This window comes from Pelobates fuscus, chromosome 7, assembly GCF_036172605.1.
Source record: "Pelobates fuscus isolate aPelFus1 chromosome 7, aPelFus1.pri, whole genome shotgun sequence".
In the NCBI taxonomy this organism is placed as follows: Eukaryota; Metazoa; Chordata; class Amphibia; order Anura; family Pelobatidae; genus Pelobates; species Pelobates fuscus.
In genome coordinates this window covers 164,765,083-164,784,583 of record NC_086323.1, presented here as the reverse complement: position 1 = coordinate 164,784,583, position 19,501 = coordinate 164,765,083, and the positions used below count along the sequence as shown (strand labels likewise).

Here is a 19,501-nt window from a genome sequence, read left to right as displayed (position 1 = left end):
ACAATAGTAGAACTAATTAGTTTTTATATGAAATCAACACACAGGACCTAGGTAGATTCTCCTCTATCGATCCCGTATATCAGAGAAAGCAACCTTTGGCACTCCAGAAGTTTTGAATGCACTTACAGCCATAATGCTGGCAAAGCATCATGAGACACATAGTCCACAACATCTGGACTACCCCTGCCATACACAAATGGGACACTAACTACTGGTGAGTGGGCGTCACCAGGGGCGTACCTGGAGCATTTGGCACCCGGGGCAGATACTGTGATGGAGGGGGTGATGGTGTGAGGGAGGGGGTCATGGTGTAAGGGAGGGGGGTGATGATGAGAGGGGGGGGGACTGATGTGAGAGGGAGAGGGCGGTGATGGACTAAATACCTTAATTCCCTGGTGGTCCAGTGGGCTCCCTGTTGGTACGATGGCCATAATATCCGGTCTGCAGCTCCGCAGAGCTGCAGACCATGTATCTCGCGAGACCCAGTCAGAGCGTTGCTGTGGTAACCTGTGGCAACGCTCTGATTGATCAGATCTCGCGATACACACGGTCTGCAGCTCTGCGCACGGTGTCTGTGATGGGCGCGGGAGGGGCATCTCACCCGGCGGCATATCGAGCAAGCCGCCGGGCACCCTCCTGGTGTTGGGTCCTCGGTCAGTGACCCAGAACCCGACACAGTCTGCCCCGGGCACCCCCCTAGTGAGAGGCACCCGGGGCGGACTGCCCCCTCCTCCTTAGTACGCCACTGGGTGTCACCATCTTGCATCCTCTACTGTGAAATATGGGGGCACCCTGCACTATATAAAATAAAACATATTTTGAAAGTATATATATATATATCTTTTTTTTAAACTTTACATTTTTTCCCCCATTGGCTTTCATTGTTTTACTTTATTTTATTGAAGCCAGGATTAAAGGAACACTCTAAATACTATAACCAATACAGGCTGATGTAGTGGTTATATTCAAAGGAGTGCCCTGGCTCCCTTCTAGAGTTATCTGTCAATCTGTTTTATAAATGTTTTTTACATGGTAACTGGGTCCCCCAGACACCCACGATACATCCAGTCTTCTCCTGCAGTAGATGTGAGATATCTCCACTGAGCTATGGCTGGCCAATCCAAGATCATACTGATTGACTGAAAGCAAATACAGGGGTTGCAAACATAAAAAAAAAACAATTGGACCCAGGTAAGCTGTCAAACTGTATTAAAGCAGTTTGAAAAATGACATTAGGAGTGCGTCACGGCACTTCTGCACCATAACTATTACAGCAGACTGTAGTGACTATGGTGCTTGGAGTGTTCTTTTAGAAAAATAGTGTACTGATTTAAGAGCTGGGCTCTTCAGCTGTCAAATCCATTTTTACACAGCTTGCTATACTGCACAACTGCACTAGCTGGAACACAGATCACTCTGTTCATTAATCCTAACTCACCAGTTCTAGAGCAACGAATAAAGTGATGTTTAGATCACTTTAAGGACTTGAGTGTTTCAAACCTATTTTATTCAGACAAAGAATATTTTACTTTAAATCTTTTTAATCACTTAACGGTATTCAACTCAACCACTTTGCACTTTATACATTTTTCTTCCTTTTTTTTCAATAAGCATCTGCACTGATTGATAGGCACTACAAAGAAGGCGACCACAGATTGAAAATTGAAACAATAACGTTCAATGTTTTAGAGGTTAACATGGACTAAGACACCTTTGATTGAAGAGTTACTTGCAAGTCCGCATTGCTGCTCCATCAGTCACTTAATTCTACTTATAAAACAACACTGTTCCAGTTCACAACATTGAAGAAAGATTTAAAAAAAAAGTAAAATACAAAAAACTCTTTCAGAATTCTGTCCAGGTTTTAAACATTTGGCAGAATAAGTAGTGATGTTTTGGCTGAACTCCCCAAAATGTGAGGCTATAGTTGGTAAGAGGTGCCCTGGGTGTCACAAAGGCCCATGGGAATTAGATCAAACATTCACAAAAGGTTGTACATTAGCAAGCAACAAATACTGCAACATCACATACAAAATGTATCTAACAAACTGTTCTTTCATGTTCTGCTTCAAAACAGACAACTAGTCTGGTTAAAAAGTGAAACTAAACAGCAGCATATCACAAGGAAACTACACTACTGCATCCACATTTGGAAAAACGATTTAAATTAAATATTTCCTACCGATATGCTTTTATGGATTTTGGAGTTTTCGTGTCTTATAAAATCATAATGAGAAGGTTTGAGCAGCCATCTTGTTTTTGAATGAAATCTACAACCAATGTAAGTCCTTGGCAAACCCATATTCATTGTATCATGGATTTCCTACTGGGTTCTGTAGTTAATTTCCGATTCCTTGTAAAGCATCTATACTGCACAGCTTTTATAATAGATTTACAGTTTAAACTCAATCACTTGTATGCTACTCTTGATGTGTCCTTAGTTATGAGTATTTTGAGATAGCGACTGTTAGCCCCTATTTAACTCAAAAGGCTTGCAGGTTCTATACTATCCAGAGTTTGAGAAAGTGGGAACCTTTGATTTAGAAATAGCAGAAATACTTAAATTAACACAATGAAGGAATTAGCGGGGGTAACCAGTTGTGTTACCTGTGGTCCGCTACATGGAGGCTAGTGCGCATGTGAGGAAAAACGCTGCGTAAATCAGATGGTCTCTTTGAGACAGTCTGGTAGAAATAGTGCAGTTTTACTCAACTATTTTGTGGTATTGCCTCTACTGACAGCTACTAGAGACAGGTTAGCACTGCAATGAAAACATTGCCGTTCTCCAAAATAGCAATGTTTGCTGCTGAAGGCTTAAATGAGTGGCACATGGCACCCAGCCCACTTAAATAAGATGCAATGGTCTGCATGCCTATAGCAAAAAGATAGAAAATGCCAAGTATTTTATAAGTTCTTCTAGGTTAAAGAGTTTAGTTTTAGGTGACCAAGCAACACGGTTCCTGGATGCTCAGAATATAGTTGTACGTATGTGTACTTTTTTTCAAACGTCTATGAATTTTTTTTATTTTTTTTTTGCAGACGTGGGGCAGATTCAGGGAAGTAGCCTGTCTTCACCTCTACATTTGCTTGCCCCCACAGCCACTGGACCTCCAGCAGGAATGTCACCATCGGGGATCTCTGCAAATTCTGCAAAGTCCCCAGATGGTGACAGTGATGCTTTAAACTATGTGCACTGGTAGAGATTACAGTGCTCTACATCCTTTACAAAGTTCTTGTTAACTCGTTAAACTTGTATCTGCAGTATCTGCGCATGTGCAAATAGCCACCTACATAGCAGCTATATTTATAGTTTGTTTTATTGTGCAATGAATTTGGAGTGTATGGCTTAGCAAAAAAAAAGTCAAACAATGTATGTATTTATCTGTTTATTTTGGGGTGACATCTTAAATCTAGACTGATTTGCCGGCGTTTGTTACTAATAGCAGATGTACATGTTGTTAATATTCTGGAATGTATTAGACTATATAGGTTTATCACTATAGATTCCACCCAGCTGCACTGACTATAGACCACTAACATTATAAATAAATCTATATCAGCCTTTCCATTTATTAAAGCATCAAAAAAAGACATTTAGCACCTAAAGTGAGAAATGTCATATGTGTAAAAGTTCTGACTGCTTTCTGTTCATCTTAAAAGTGAACTAACAGTTAACGAGTCTCATACCTACATACCATTACACGATGTGAGAGAGCTTTAACTGTGAATACCTATATATAGCTTAAATACTCCCCAAGATTTCCCAAATATTTATTGTCTTGTCCTTCTGGAATTCTGAAAAGGGAACATTCCTTAGCCCAGGTGTGAGAGACACATTGCCCCAGGAGATGTTAATGAAAAACAAAATAAAGTTTTATGGTTTTGACTGAGGTGTAAACAGTAAGGCACAATTTAGATGACACCAAGTGGTAATCATACCACACCCTCATTAAATAAGGCAGACAGTTTGCCAGGTAAACAACCCTACTCCCCCCCCATCCACCCCCTCCCCCTATGTTCAGTCTGTCACCAGTTTATAGGTGGCTGCCATATTTTCCATGTAAAAGATCCTTTGTTGTGTACTAGCAAGTTTCTCTTCCAAAGAACAAAGCATGTATTTAATATCCTTGCAATCTTTATGGTGTTTGCAAGTAAGTGTCAAAAATGTAGGTTGAGACATGTTGCATGAGGGATCTGTGGGGCACACGCTGTCAGGCCAGAGGCTTTCTTCCCTGGGAGTAAAACTTCGAGCTGCAGATTGCTTCCCACGGAAGCCAGTCTTGTATTAACATCCTTGTTTGCATTAAAGCTGGACTTGGCATAAATCCTCTGGTTTCACGGCAACATTTCGTACAAATTCAGAAGAACAAGAGGAAATCTGAACTTACGCAGTTTATGCGAAGGTGCTACTTCTGTCACCGGTTCAACTACTGAAAATATTCTGTGACAATCATCAAAAACAAACCTCGCAAGCCAAAAAAGATGTGGGATAGAAGCACATTTTGGTCACTTAGAACTGGATTGCTTTTCTTTTCTCCAACTTATTATTATTATTATTATTATTATTATTATTATTATTATTATTTTTATGTATATAGCGCCAACAAGTTCCGTAGCGCTGTAGAATGGGTGGACTAACAGACAAGTATTTGTAACCAGATGAGTTGGACAGCAAAAGAGTGGTTGAGGGCCTTGCCCAATGAGCTCACATGCTAGAGGGAGTGGGGTATAGTGACACAAAGGGTAAGGGTAGGGTAGAAAAGTAGATTGCTAGAATTGCTTTCACTGAGGGCTCAGTGTTTGTTTTGCTTGTTTGTTTGTTTGTTTGTGTGGATGACAGTTGCAGCCTGCAGGAGAGGAAGCAAGGTGCGGGGAGGGAAAGCTCTTAACTGTTTAATTAATACTATTTCCTGAAGAAGTGAGTTTTCAATATTTTTTTAAAGGAATGGAGACTGGGTGAGAGTCTAACGGAGAAGGGAAGTTCTTTGATAACGCCAGTACAGGAGTATGTAGTTAGTTGCTAGCAGCATTGTTATCAATGATGGTGTAATGTCACAGTATTTGTATGAATACAGTAACTTTCCTGGATGTCACAATTTATTTTGACTCTAAAGTTCTAAACATATATGTTAAAGGGACACTCCAGGCACCCAGACCACTTCTGCTCATTGGAGTGGTCTGGGTGCCAACTCCCACTACCCTTAACCCTGCAACTGTAAATATTGCAGTTTTTCATAAACTGCAATATTTACATTGCAGGGTTAACTCCACCTCTAGTGGCTGTCTATTAGACAGCCACTAGAGGTCACTTCCTGGGTTCTAGCACAGGTTTCCTGTGCTAGAGCGTCGCTGGACGTTCTCACGCTGTGTGAGGACCTCCAGCGTCGCTCAAAACCCCATTGGAAATCATTGAAATGATTTTTCAATGCTTTCCTATGGGGAGACGTAATGCGCATGCGCGGCATTTCCGCGCATGCGCATTAGGTCTCCTCGGCCGGTGAGCGAGATTAGTCTCGCCCACCGGCCGACGTAATCACTAGGAGGAGCGTCGCGGAGGCGGAGAGAGCGGCGAGTGACATCGCCGCTGTCCCAGGTAAGTGACTGAAGGGGTTTTTACCCCTTCAGTAACCGGGGATTGGTGGGTGGGAGGGAGAGGGACCCTCCAGTGCCAGAAAAACGGATCGTTTTTCTGGCACTGGAGTTTCCCTTTAACCTAATTGGGCCAGTTTTTTTTTTTTATCCAACTGAGTTATGCCTGTTAAGTTCCAATACACCACAATTCAAATAAGGTTCCAATGTGAAACATACTACAAAATTTGCACGCAGCATGGGGCCTGTTGCTGAAAATGTACTGCACTTCCATCATCAGTGCTATCCTCTAGTTTGTCAATATGGAAAAAGATACTTGGACTGGTAGTTTAAATCACTACAGAACTGAAGTAGCTGCAGAACTGCACTGTATACGAACCACTGTTGCTGCAATGTTACATAGTTACATTGTTGTCTATGTTGATAAAAAAAAAAAAAAATGAAGTCCATCAAGTTCAACCATGAAGCACATACTTTGATTTGAAAGAAGGCAAAACACTCAATTGTAGCCATTTTCAATTATGTCACAAAAAGGGGAAACAATTCCTTCTTGACTCCATAAATGCAATTGGATTTCTCCTTGCATCAAAAACCTGTACATACCCACATGTTCTTCATAACTAGTAGCTCTGCTCTACACTTTTTCTAGTTCTGCAATATCCTTATTTAAAACTGGTGCCCAAAATTGAAACATTAATTTAAGCTGGGTTCTTACCATTGATTTGTAAAGAAGCTAAATTATAGTTTGATCACATCAATCATCCCCTTTTTTATACATGAAAGCACCTTATTAGCTCTTGCAGCGACAGACCAGCATTGCATGCAGTTGTTTGTGATCTATAATTGTTCCCAAGTCCTTTTCAGCTCATTACAAAAAGTATGATTTTACATTTATCTGTATTGAATCTCATTTGTCACTTGCCCGCCCAGTCCCCCAATGTATCCACTTCTTTCTATAGAGACGTTATATCATATTTAGACTGACACTGACTAATAATGCCCACTTTAGATAATTTATAAACAGATTAAAGAGAAGTGGATCCAGAACAGAACCCGGATGCATTACAGTAGATCACATTTCCTGGATCACCCTCATCTATATTTTCACTTCTTCATTGAACGCAATGAAGCTAGTTTCACATGACCTTACTTTCATAAAACCATGAGGCTTCCTGCTAATTATATTTTTGTTCAAAATTAATTATTGAATATTATCCCTTAGCAGCCCTTCAAATAATTTCCCAACCACAGATGTTAAGGGTACATAGTTTCTGTTTTGAGCTTTTTCAGCCTTTTTCTTTTTTTGTGCAGAGGTGTACAAACAGTTATGTCATGCCACAACAGCAGTTGACACAAACAACTTAATACATGGCTTACATTTGATATGGTTTTCAGATAGAACTTGCTAATTTTTTTTTTTTTAAAGTTAGGTTTGTAACACAGATTCACAAGACATGTATATCTTTCGAGGTTCTATAGCTAATGGGATCGATTATCAATAGTGTTGTCCAACAGGCTGTATAGCCACGGTGGGGGGGGGGGGGGGGAGAGGGGGCACACCTCAGGCTATCCGCGACAGGAGGGGGCATTACTGCATTGGGGGTGAGGATGCCTCCCGCGTCTATCCCCCCATGCCGCCGATGGCCATGTGGGGAGGGGTAGTTCTGCGTTATGCGGTGTTGCCTTAAAGGTTAAAGAGAGTTAATATAAGCTCTACATGTGGGAACAGAGACCTGTAAACCTACCGCCAAGATATAGTTAACCCCTTACTGATGAGCTTAGTCAGTGGGGGTTGTCTGCTCGGGGTACAGTGGGGATGATGTATCATTAATGCTGGTATTAATAGTATAGTAAGCTAGGGTCTCTGCCTATCACTTCAGTATAGTTACCCCTTTAACTGGCTTGAGCACTAGTAAGACAACGAAACAATAAAATACAAGGCAACAGGCCAAAATCAAAATAAAACTTTCAGGCTCATTTGCATCTAGTGAGTGTAGGTTTAGCGATCTCCTCTTGTATGAGTCCTTCTCTGTTAGATCCCCAAGAGTGGAGGTTGCCGAGGTGTGCTGACTGATCTGTGCTGTCCGCCCATCCGAGGCTCCCAGGGGTACTCCTGCAAACCAGTCCGCTCCTCCACACGGTGACCCTCAGCAGATTCATGCTGTGTGTCTAGAAGCACCGTTTACCTCAGAGGTCTCCATGCCCGGGAGGGCAGCCGCGGGCACCATCCCAGATCTGAGGTTAAGTGGGCTAGAGCTGCAGTCTCACGTATAAGGCCGCCCGCAGGCCAGTGAAGTTGTTTAGGTCAGCTTCAGTTACTTTGCCACCATTTTGTCGCTCAGGCTCCTGGTGCTCTGTGCTGGGTAGGCCTGGTGTGGGGCCGATGTTAGGCAGTATTACCCCCAGTGGGGTCCGGGATAACCCCACCGGCCCTAGGGGGGGGGAGTGGTGCCCGCGAGGCACATCACAAGGTCGCTGCACTGCTGTCCGGCTCATATACAGGACGGCGGCCGTCCGTCCCGATCTTCACCTTCACAGGCCCCAAAGCCTCGTATCGCCCCCAGGGGCTCCGAAACTCCCGATCTCGGGAACCGCAGCGCTACCGGCAGCTTTCTGGATACGTGGGGTACCTCCTGGGCTCCAATGTAAGTAGGAAGCTTAAGTATTTTGCCCCTGAAGAATAAGTTTTACAGGAGCCTCTTCCACCCGCGACCAGGTAGCATGGCGGTCGGGCCCCGCCCCCAGCCTTTTTTAAATATAGGGACCATATCTTCTTTTCTACAATCCTCTGATAAAATTCCTAAAATAAAAGGATCCTGAAAGATTAAAAACAGTGGTATGGAGATTTCTACACTACAATCCCTAAACACTTGTGGGTGAATTCCATCTGGCCCTGGGGCTTTGTTTACATTAACCTTATTTAATTTCTGAAGCACTTTATCCTGTGTTAACCAATCACGTTTGCCGTAAGGCTTTTGTAACAGGGATTTGCAGATCTACGGTCATAGATTCTTAATAGATTCTTAATAGATAACTCACCCATCTCACTTTCCAATGGACAAACACTCTCACATCTTTTTGGCATAAATTTTATTAAACTTTTTGTTGTTCGTCTTGCTTTATTTTGCTATAAGCTTTTCATTTTGCAAGTTTAGCCCATCTAATCTCTCTTTGTAAGCTATGTTGGCATATTTGTTATAGGGTGAAATCGACCCCTCTGATTTAAATATTTTAGTGTCCTTTTCTTATTTTTTTTTCACTGATTCTTGTACTAAGCCACATTGGTTTAATTTACTTCTTTTATATTTGTTTAATGTACTTTTGTAGAGTTTGTTAAAAGATCTTGCATTTATCCCCTATGCTTTTGCCAGCAAATAGTTCCTGCCAGTTAATGTGTACTACTAATTTAATCACATTTCTGGAGCTCATTCGTCACAATCCTTTGGGGAGCTATGCATGGTCAGATTCTACTGTTTTATAGAACCCAGCTACAGACTATTAGCATGTTATAATTGGAGGCTATGAATTGGATTACCACATTAAATATATGATACAGCAAACAGGGTTATAGTATAAAAGCCTGGATCAATGGCATCAAAAGTGTCACGGCCACAATGGTCGATCTCTCTCGGCTTATTACAGAGTCCTATACAGTTTGCCCATCGCAATCAATAGTGAAGGACTCACATTAAAGTAAAAGTTTTTAACGGTTTCTAAAAATTGTGTGCTTTTGCTGTAAAATGTTATAATCCCGTCTTTCTTTTCTTTGTTGTAAAGCTCGGCGTGTTTCTAGTGGGAATCTTGTGAAGCTGCCATTTGGAAAGGGTTCCAAACTGTGTCTGCAAAGCCATATACATTGGCGACTGAGAAGGTTCTCTCTTACTGTGCAGATTTTATAGATTCTGGGCACTTGAAAGTATGAGTTGGCAATACAAGTTGTGCGTTTACGATATTTAGATTTATGGTTTTACACAATCTTCTGAGCTGCCCCCCCACCCCCCTCTCTTTTTTATGGTTTACCTGTTTTAACAAGGAGAACATCTGCACATATTTTTCATGCTTTTATATTTTAGTCATGTGAACAACCTACTGGACTGAAAATAACAAAGCTAGGATAAGAGTATAATGTTTCAATATACATTTTGGTGAGGCTCACCTTTTTTGCCTTGACACTGACAGCAAAGTTTACACTCTGTGAGTATGCCATGGTTCTAAAAACCCTAATTTATCTAAGGATACAATAGAGCTTGGAACACTGTGCATGTAATATTTGGCTTTGTTTTGTTTATGAAAAATGCACGATAAACAAAGAAATACAGACACTAACGAAACTACAAATTTGCAACAAATAAAAGAAGCTTACATTTTTTTTAGAATCTGCATAATTTGTTTATATTATAATCGTCATTCATTAACAATGAAGCCTAGAGTACCTTTTTGGTTGCCATGCAGCCATCTAGTGGCAAAAAATTCACGTCGTGACTTCTGAGCCTATGCTGCCTGCCATGATCTTTGGTCCACTGCTTTCAAACACAAAGATGCCTGTGCTTTTTTAACTACCATTCTAAACTTTATCTATCGACCCTGGTCTTCTGCCAGAAACTCCACTACTCTCCATTTCTTCTTGAGCACAGATGAGTCAAGCAAAGCTTTTCAGGAATAAAAAGTGGACCAAATAAATATATATATATTGTTCTTTTGTTAAAAAAAAGTTGAAATTGATTTGTTAAAAAAATGTGAAAATGATTCTGTTTCTCTCAAAAAATACAGTACTGTAGAAATGTAATCTGTAAGAAAAACATGAAATCATAAAAAAATATACTTTCAGCAGAAGTAATGGCTCCAAAACTGGCAAATCCTCCTAGTAAATCTCAGTTCCTCCTTTCGTACACATCTTAAAATGATTCAGGCCCACAATATCTGGAGATTTCTGAACAATAACAATTAATCGTGGCCAGTAAATTTAGATGGATCAAATGTCAGGCCAGGACACAGCAGAACCCCAAGCTCCACTTGAAAATGTAAGCATTGGAAATCATTGTTAACATACTTAAAAAACAGAATTCCTGTCTGTCACAGGCATAACTCAACTGCCACATTGAATGTACATTCCCACTACAGTAGTCTATGTATTAAAAATGTGAAGATTGTTACCCGCATTAACCCTTTCACAGTTAAACATTGTGCAAATAAAGACTCACGGCTTCATTTACTAGCACCTGGTGGGATTGTTTTGGCATCACAGCAAAGTTGCTCCAGAATGGCTATTTACTGACTGGCGTAAAATTGCTGTGAGAGCGCCACAGAAAACAATAAATACGGCAGTGCAAATGCCATTTACTAAACAGTGTTACAGTTTTAAGAGCTGTAAAAAAAAAAGCACTCATCAGAAAAAGAGGCATTGTTTACACTGCTTACTAGTGACAGTCATTCAGATTGTGTCACTCAGTGCTTCCACACTCTGCATGGAGGAGTTGAACGTTCCCCATAGAGATAAATTGATTCAATGCATCGCTATGAGGAGATACTGATTGGTGTAGTGTTTTGCAGCCAATTCTATGGCAAAACAATGGATTGACTGAGATCATCAAGCTTGATGATCTCAGCCAGGGCCGGCCTTAGGCGCCCTTCGCGGATAATCTTCACAGCGCCTCCCCCCCCCCCCCCCGTTATCCATGTATAGTGTGTGTGTATAGGAGTGAAGTGATTGTATATGGGATATGTATGCTATGTGTTGGCTGTGTGTGATATTTGTAATGGTGCTTATTGGCTGTGTGTGATGGGTATTTAATTCAGATAAAAATATGCATTTAAGCCTATGTGTGAATGCAGGTGTATATTTTTGCAGAGTTATGTGCACACAGTCCCACAGTCAGATGCACAGTTATACATATACACTTGTCAAATACACCACATGCACACAGTCGGAGGCAGATAGTCGCAGAAACGCACAGGTACAGGCAGTAACACACATACACAGTTACAGGCAGATAAACACACTCACACACAATTACAGGAAGATAGCCACACACACACAGGCAGACAGCCGGTCTGACTTACACACACATACTTACATGCAGACAGTGACATAGACACACACACAGGCAGACAGCCACACACACAGACAGCCACATACATACACACAGGCACACACAGACAGCCACACACAAACACACAGGCAGACAGCCACACACACACATAGAGGCAGACAGCCACACACACACACACACACAGGCAGACAGTCTCACACACAGACAGACAGTCACACACATACAGGCAGACAGTTATGCACACAGACACAGGCAGACAGTCACACACACACGCAGGCAGACAGTTAAACACTCAGACAGTCACACACACAGGCAGACAGTCACACACACCCAGACAGTCAAACACACACACACAGGCAGACAGTCACACAGCCACACACAGGCAGACAGTCACACACACACACACACACACACACAGGCAGACAGTCACACACACACACACACACACAGTCAGACAAACAGACACACGCACAGGCAGACACACACACAGACACACACACATACAGTCACACACACACACACACACACAGGCAGACAGTCACACAGATACACACACACACACAGGCAGACAGTCACACACACACACACACAGACACACAGTCAGACAATCACATATAGTTACCTCTGTTTAGTGCAGCTCCTGGATTCTGTTTGTTGGAGAAGCAGAGACTCCTTCCTGCTTCCCCTGCAGAAGTTACCCGGCACTTTTAGCTCTGCCCCCGCACAGTAAGCTCAACCACCGTCGCATGGTAAGCCCCGCCCCGCCACACGGTAAGCTCCACCCCACCACAATATTTATTTTTATTTTTTATCCCGGCCGCCCATGTGTGAGCTGTGTCGGCCGCACAGCGCCCCCTACTCCATGGCGCCCTGTGCAGCCGCACAGCTCGCACACCCCTAAGGCCAGCCTTGATCTCAGCCAGTCGAGGGGAGACCAGCACGGCGTGGGAAAAAAACACTATACCCTTGCCAATGGAAGGGGTCCAGTAACCTATACACACACACAGACACACACACCATGACACACACATATACCATGACACACACATATACCATGGCAGACATACACATACCATGACAGACAGACACACACACACATACACACACCATGACAGATCCATACACTCACACGGACAGACTGACTCACACATTATTGCAACCTCTGGGGTCCAATGGGTGACCGGCCAGAGGATAGTGCAGGTGGGTGGAATGCTGGGTGGTCGTGCAGGGCGGGCGGCTGGTGGGGCGAATAGGGAGCTGTGCTGTCTCTGCTCTGCTCCCCAGCGTGCAGCTTAATGAGACAGTGGCCGGAATATGATGTCATATTCCGGCCCCAGTCTTATTAAGTAGCGTGCGAGGGTGGGGGAGCAGAGACAGCACAGGTCTCCCTCTGGCCGCCAGCACACCAGCTGTCTGCCCAGCCCCAGGTGCCAGGCCCACCGGGAAATTTTCTGGTATCCTGGAAGGACAGTCCGGCCCTGGTGAGCTTTGCTAATGTTTAGCTCTTTCGGTGCCACTTCCGAGTGCAGATTAAAGTAAAATGAGTTATACATGCAGAGAATAAAATTACATGCTCAGCAGCTGATAAGAGAGACTTGATCATCGCTCTCAGTGACAGCTGTTCAGGTGTCTAGCCACTCATTCCAGAAATATGTCCCTAAAGTAATAATAAATTACTTTTTTTTTTAAATAGCATTTGCTACCTCAACTGAAATACTTTTCCATATATCTACTACACAACTGCTTTAGTTACTGTTTTTCACCCTACATCTTAAAGGAACACTATAGTGTTAGAAAAAGAAACATGTATTTCTAGCACTACAATGTCCTAGTCTTGGTTATATTCAGGGATATATCCTATGAAGAAAAAAATAAAAATTAAGTTAAATTACCTTTGTTCCAGCGCCAAGACTCATTCGGCGCTACTGCCCGCTTTTCCTCCTGCAACATCACCCTGGTGGCATTGCTAGCAGAGTTCTTGTGCAATCTGTGCTTCGCATTGGGTACTAGATGCACGTGTAAGGAGAGTGCAACGCATGTCCAATCAAATGCTTCTGATAGGGAAACTTTAAGTCCAATACTTCCCTATGAGCTGCATTTGATGGTATTTGACATCCTCATGGATGTCGAACGTCCCATGACTGAGTGAAACTCTGTCATTGCAGAGGAAGCGCCTCTGTCTTCCTGTTAGCCACTAAAGGTGTGCTTAACTCTGCAATGTAAGCATTGCAGTTTCTACCAAACTACAATCTTTTACATAGCAAGGTTACAACTGTAGTGCCACTGCACCCAGGCCACTTCACTGAGATACAGTGGTCTGGGTGGCATTAGTGATCCATTTAATCACAACTTTCTTTTATTTCTCTTGGCATAAAAAGATGCTGTCTTCTACCACACATTTTTAAGCATAGTAAACTGAGTAAGCCAGTCCAATTGTGAGAATTATGTTAGCTATATGCATCAAATTTCTTTCAAAAATGTGCACTACACAAGAGAAATAATGTTCGTTTGTTTTTTGCATAGATCAATTTTTTTCCATTTTTTCTATAAAAAAATGTTACAATACAAATAATATAGTAATAAAGTCATAAACTTCATAAAAATCTGAGCAAAACATAGTTTCTTTATATTTTGATCTAGAATACTATAAAAATAAATAAATTGGCAAACAATGTTTTGTGTTTGCTTGTTTTTGTTTTTCACTAATTCAACAGTACGAAGAAAGAGGTGACATGTTTGTGGTTTAACATGACTTACATGCGATTTATAAATGTAACACCACAAAACAAATTTCATGTTTGATAATTTACTAAACATACAGGCTTACCAACCATGATTGCCCCAAAACAGACCTCTGATTTACATATTTCTGAAAAGATGATCTCTTGACATATTCAAAACTGCCTTCATAAGACAGGTTACACGGAAAGGAGGAGTAGACAATTTGGTGATTTTCAGGTAAATACCAGAAAAAACACCAATGGGAGTTACAGCCTAATACAGATCAGTTTCCACTAGAAAAAGGTATGGTAAAAGTACAGCTTCCAAAATACAAGTGCTCCGTACAAATAATAATCTGTTCCTTGCTGATACAAACTATTCTCTCTTCCCGCTGGTCCAATAAATAAATAGATAAAATCATTCTTTCCAATTTCCATGCCTTTCGCAGCGCTCTGTGCAAACTCTTTCTGATCTTTTATGGGTCACCTTGTACCACGAAAATATATTTACAACACAATGATCCTCTCATAGAGAATCCTATGCATTTTTAAAAAACTAAATTTTGTGTAAAAGCTATAAACATTTATTCAAGAATTTAATTGCTGGAGCAGAGTATTAACAGTGTATTAATACTGTCTTGCGTAATTTTTGAATCACATCTGTACATTTGTACGGGCAACAAATTCCAGTAACCCAGGATCATCGAACAAAGAACAGTGATAATCTGTGAGGTCACAGGACATCTAAGCACCATAAAACCAGATACATTCCAGGCCTTGCTTCTTGAGGAACCGGCAGACAGGCGGATCGTTAAGTGACAGATCAATCAAAACAAGAAAATCTTTTCTTTATGACCAAACCTGAGAAAATTTATAACAAAAAAAGAAGCTCCGCAATTATTGTCACTTTCCTCTGCAGGGCCGTAAAAATAGTTTAGACGAACCCTCTGAGCTCCACTTTCACAAATCTCAGACACAGGAAAACGTTTCATATATGGCGAAGTCCTGGAAAGCCATTTTTTTTAATATCACTTTTTTTTTCTTCATTTTTCTTCCTTAATATTCAGAATCTCACCAATTACTTGTAATTATTTTCTATTCCACCTACAGCAATAGGATGCACTTTTCTTTTATTAATAAATGCATAGATCCTATTAAAAAGGAGTGGGTACAGATGAGCAGGTTTTCCTTCGGTAATGATGTCTTTCAACACATTTACCAAAATGCTCACAAAATACATTATACTGCACAACATATAAACCATGAAATATCTGCGGAGCACAAAGCAGTGGCTGAATTCTTGTGTTATTCTAATTACAATTTAAGTAATTGGCATAATTAGAGCAAAGACAACATCATCACCTATAGCAGTGCTGCAGTTAATGATTCCATTACCTGTTGAGATTTCACTGTTAATCAATAGCATACTCAGCAACATGTGTTTGAAAATAATTGATTAGCCTTATTGGTTAGATGTGAAGACAGAAAATGACTATGTACGATCATGCTGAAACGTTAAGAAGTTTAAAAAGTTAACTTTGGTGAAATCAGTTTATTTAGAGATTTTTTTTTCAACTTGGCCCACATTTTGGTAGTGAACTCATCAAAACACATTGTTTTTCTTGAAAACCCCCACAATATCCATTATTAAAAACATGCCATATAAAATGAAAAAATAGAAGTCTTTAGGGACAGATCTAAAAAAATGTTCGCCAATATGTAAAGCAGATTTCTTTAAGAATACATTTAATGTGGGATGTACAATGTATAGGATGATTTAAATACCCCGCACTTAGAAACCGTGAAGTGAAGTCCCAAAGGGTAACTGGCACGCCAGTGTTTTAATGAAGGTTGATCTCTGATAGCCTCTCTAGCTATAACTGGCTAAGGAATACTATGGGTCCCCACTGAAGTTTTACCTTAACCCAGAGTACAGAACTCACTATCACAGCCTTCTATTCTGCCCTTATTTTTAAACTTGTTCTCTTGTACACCAATGTGAAACTTCCTTGGCACACTAACAAGGACAGCTTTAACAGAAACTCACAACCTTTCACTCTAAAAGCATGATCATTTAAAACTCACTAAGGTGCATGGTAAACACAATATCTACCTATGCCGTATTCAAATTAGAATCCAGTGTTCCTTACCTTTTCTTCAATGTCAGAGCCATTTTCAACCAGGTGTAAACGTGACCTATTGTGAGCTTCAGATAATTTACCAAAAATGCATGTTTTATATTATTAAACACACAGAGAATAAAGAAAAGGCTTACTTCATGTCGAGTATTTCCTTCAGCTGTTTTCGATGCTCCATTCTCAAGTTGGTCAAATGTGCTTCCTTGTCAGCGAGTGTTTGTTGAGTTGAGGAAAGTCGTCCTTTGGTGGAATCCAGTTCTTGTTTGGTCTTTTCAAGAGCAGCTACAAGGTCTTCCATCTAGAATACAATTTTTAAAAAAAAAAAATCATTACGCAATCAAGGAAACTAAACTGGATGTCTGATTTGTTGAAACGTATATAAAAAGTATATAAGATAATATAATGTAAGTTTATAATTAATCAAATTAGTATTAATAACATAAATACATGCCCTTACATAGACTTGCTATAGAGTTAGACTAACTAGAGTTATGTACTGTCTTCCCACGAAAATAAGACCGGGTCTTATGTTCATTTTTCCTCCTAAAAACGCACTAGGACTTCTTTTCGAGATGAATTATTTGGGGGAAAACGTTAGCAAGCATGTACTAGAAAGCAGGTCTACATTTGGGGGAATTTCTCATGGAATCCATATATTAGCGAACTAGCAACTAGGGCTTACTTTTGAGGTAGGGCTTATTATGAGCATCCCTCAAAAATAAGCTATGTCTTATTTTCGGGGACACAGGGTAGTAACAGTGGGAATTCAAATCACACAGAGCTTCACATTATTACACCTGTGTTGTAGACAAATGGTACTTACTGAAAGGTTGATCAACGTGATATGTGTACAAATGCAAAATTATTATACATAAGCATTCAGCAGTTTTGTATATTTTTGTCTCTACAGCTTCACTAAGTTACAGTATAATGTATTGTCTTATTGCATTGTTACTACGTTACTGTTGAAAGTTTATGTTAATAGGTATGCTTTTCTGGATGTTCAGTAAATTCATAAGAATAATACTCTTGTGTGAAACATTTTCTACATGGTTGGCTTTTTTAAACCTTGATCACTTAGCATTTAGGGGTGATTTTATTTTAAATTGCATGGCACAGGAAAGTGGTTTATAATTGTAGAACATGTATTGGGTTTGTCTGAGAGTAATAAACTGGGAGTAATCTGAGCAAAGAAATGATGAAGTGTGTTAATATGACATCTAGTACGTGTTAACCATTCCAATGCTTTTCTAGCCACATATTTTTCTAAACAAAATCTTAAATTGCAGGCTTTCTAAAAATGACAGTTTTCCATCAGTGTGAGAGATGCTATATATTAAACAAATTACGTGTTTTAAGATTTGGAGAATTAGAGTCACAGCGTAATGCTCTGTTGAACGTAGAAGAGCTAGAATTCACCTAGAAAAATACTCTTGAAATGACAATCATTTAAAACGCAATAAGGCAACAATAAGGCAACAATAAAAATAGCAGTTTTATGGTCAAAAAGTATTTTTGCAATAAATGTGGTTTGGATTAAAATTGTTATTTATTTTTTTAACCACATATTTTAGGGGTAAATATTATTAGCTATAAAACCAGAATTGCAGTATTTGCTTGTACACAATCACTCATAAGAATTGAAGGATGGACCTCTACCAATTAGGGGAATACAAGAAAATTAATTTATATTAAGTAATGTTTGTGTTGGGTAGGATGAAATACACTTATAGCCAAATACATCAGTTAACCCAAAAAGGCAGAAAAAAACAAAATGCTCATTACATCCATGTAATCCAACAAAAATCCATCTCAAGCATGTCTTGATTTTATGAAAAGTCTTTAAAAGAAGTTTATCGTAGAAACTCTGAACCCTGTAAAATGGTGTCTGTAAGTGTTAAAATAAACACACTTCAGAATATGAGGTTTTAGATCATTATGTTTTCTTTCAAAAATGTGAAACAACTTAATGATGGTTTTAAAACGCCAAGACAAGAGCTTTTCAAATTATGGATAGTGCTGTGAAGATTTTCATTTTAAACTTTTACTGGAAGATGTAGAATCTTTTATTTAAACAGTTAACAAAGCAACGGGTTTAACGGCCAGCTGGGACTTGCCAGAGATGTCATTCTTCACTTGGTATGAGGGCAGAACAAAGAACAGTTATATGTCTCCCAGGACTATGTGTTAACCCATTGAGTGCTGTATTTTATTATTTTATTCATAAAGCATCAACATATTACAGAGCACTTTGGAAAATGATGTTCCCCCACCGACCCCCTACTCAAGGGTCAAAGGGTTACTCCAACTACCATGGCCACTTCTGCTCTTTGATGTGGTCATGGTGGTAGAAAACTGCAATGTTCAGCTTGAAACATTGCACATCCAGAGATATTTTTGTGTGCTAGGGGCCAGTTACTCTCTGTTCCGGGCTACCTAATGTCAATTATGTGCATAACTTACTTATGTTGTCAGCGCACACTGAACAAAAGGTGGCTGCGCTTCTCCTTTCCTCTCGACCCACCACTTGCCAGCTTGATCCTGTCCCATCTCCCCTTATTAGATCTCTCTCCTCTTGCCTTGTACCTTCCTTACACACATCTTCAACTAATCTCTCTCTCTTCTGGTGTTGTCCTTGCTGCCCTTAAAAATGCTACTGTAGTACCCATCCTCCCCTTCTAAGTATCGTCCCATAACCCTGCTCCCTTTTTCCTCAAATCTTCTTTACCCATCTGACTTGCTTCCTCAATTCCAACTCTCTCCTTGATCATCTTCAGTCTGGCTTTCGCCCCTTCCACTTTACTGAGACTGCTCTTATTAAAGTCACTAATGACCTAATTGCAGCTAAATCCAAAAGGCACTACTCCATACTAATTCTTCTTGACCTCTCTGCTGCCTTTGACACTGTTGACCATATTCTGCTGTTCCAAACTCTTCAATCACTTGGTCTCTGTGACACTGTCCTCTCTTGGTTTTTCTCCTATCTCTCCCAATGCTCATTCAG

At 40.4% G+C, this 19,501-nt stretch overlaps 1 protein-coding gene across 3 annotated transcripts in view; it reads right to left on the bottom strand.

The window, feature by feature from the left end:
• Positions 1–19,501, bottom strand: part of ERC2 (ELKS/RAB6-interacting/CAST family member 2) — a 1,126,181-nt gene that overhangs the window by 568,358 nt on the left and 538,322 nt on the right. For all 3 annotated transcript variants that reach the window (XM_063426897.1, XM_063426898.1, XM_063426899.1), the window contains one exon: positions 16,635–16,795. In XM_063426897.1, the coding sequence (XP_063282967.1) occupies positions 16,635–16,795 (161 nt within the window). The remainder of the gene's footprint in view (positions 1–16,634; positions 16,796–19,501) is intronic.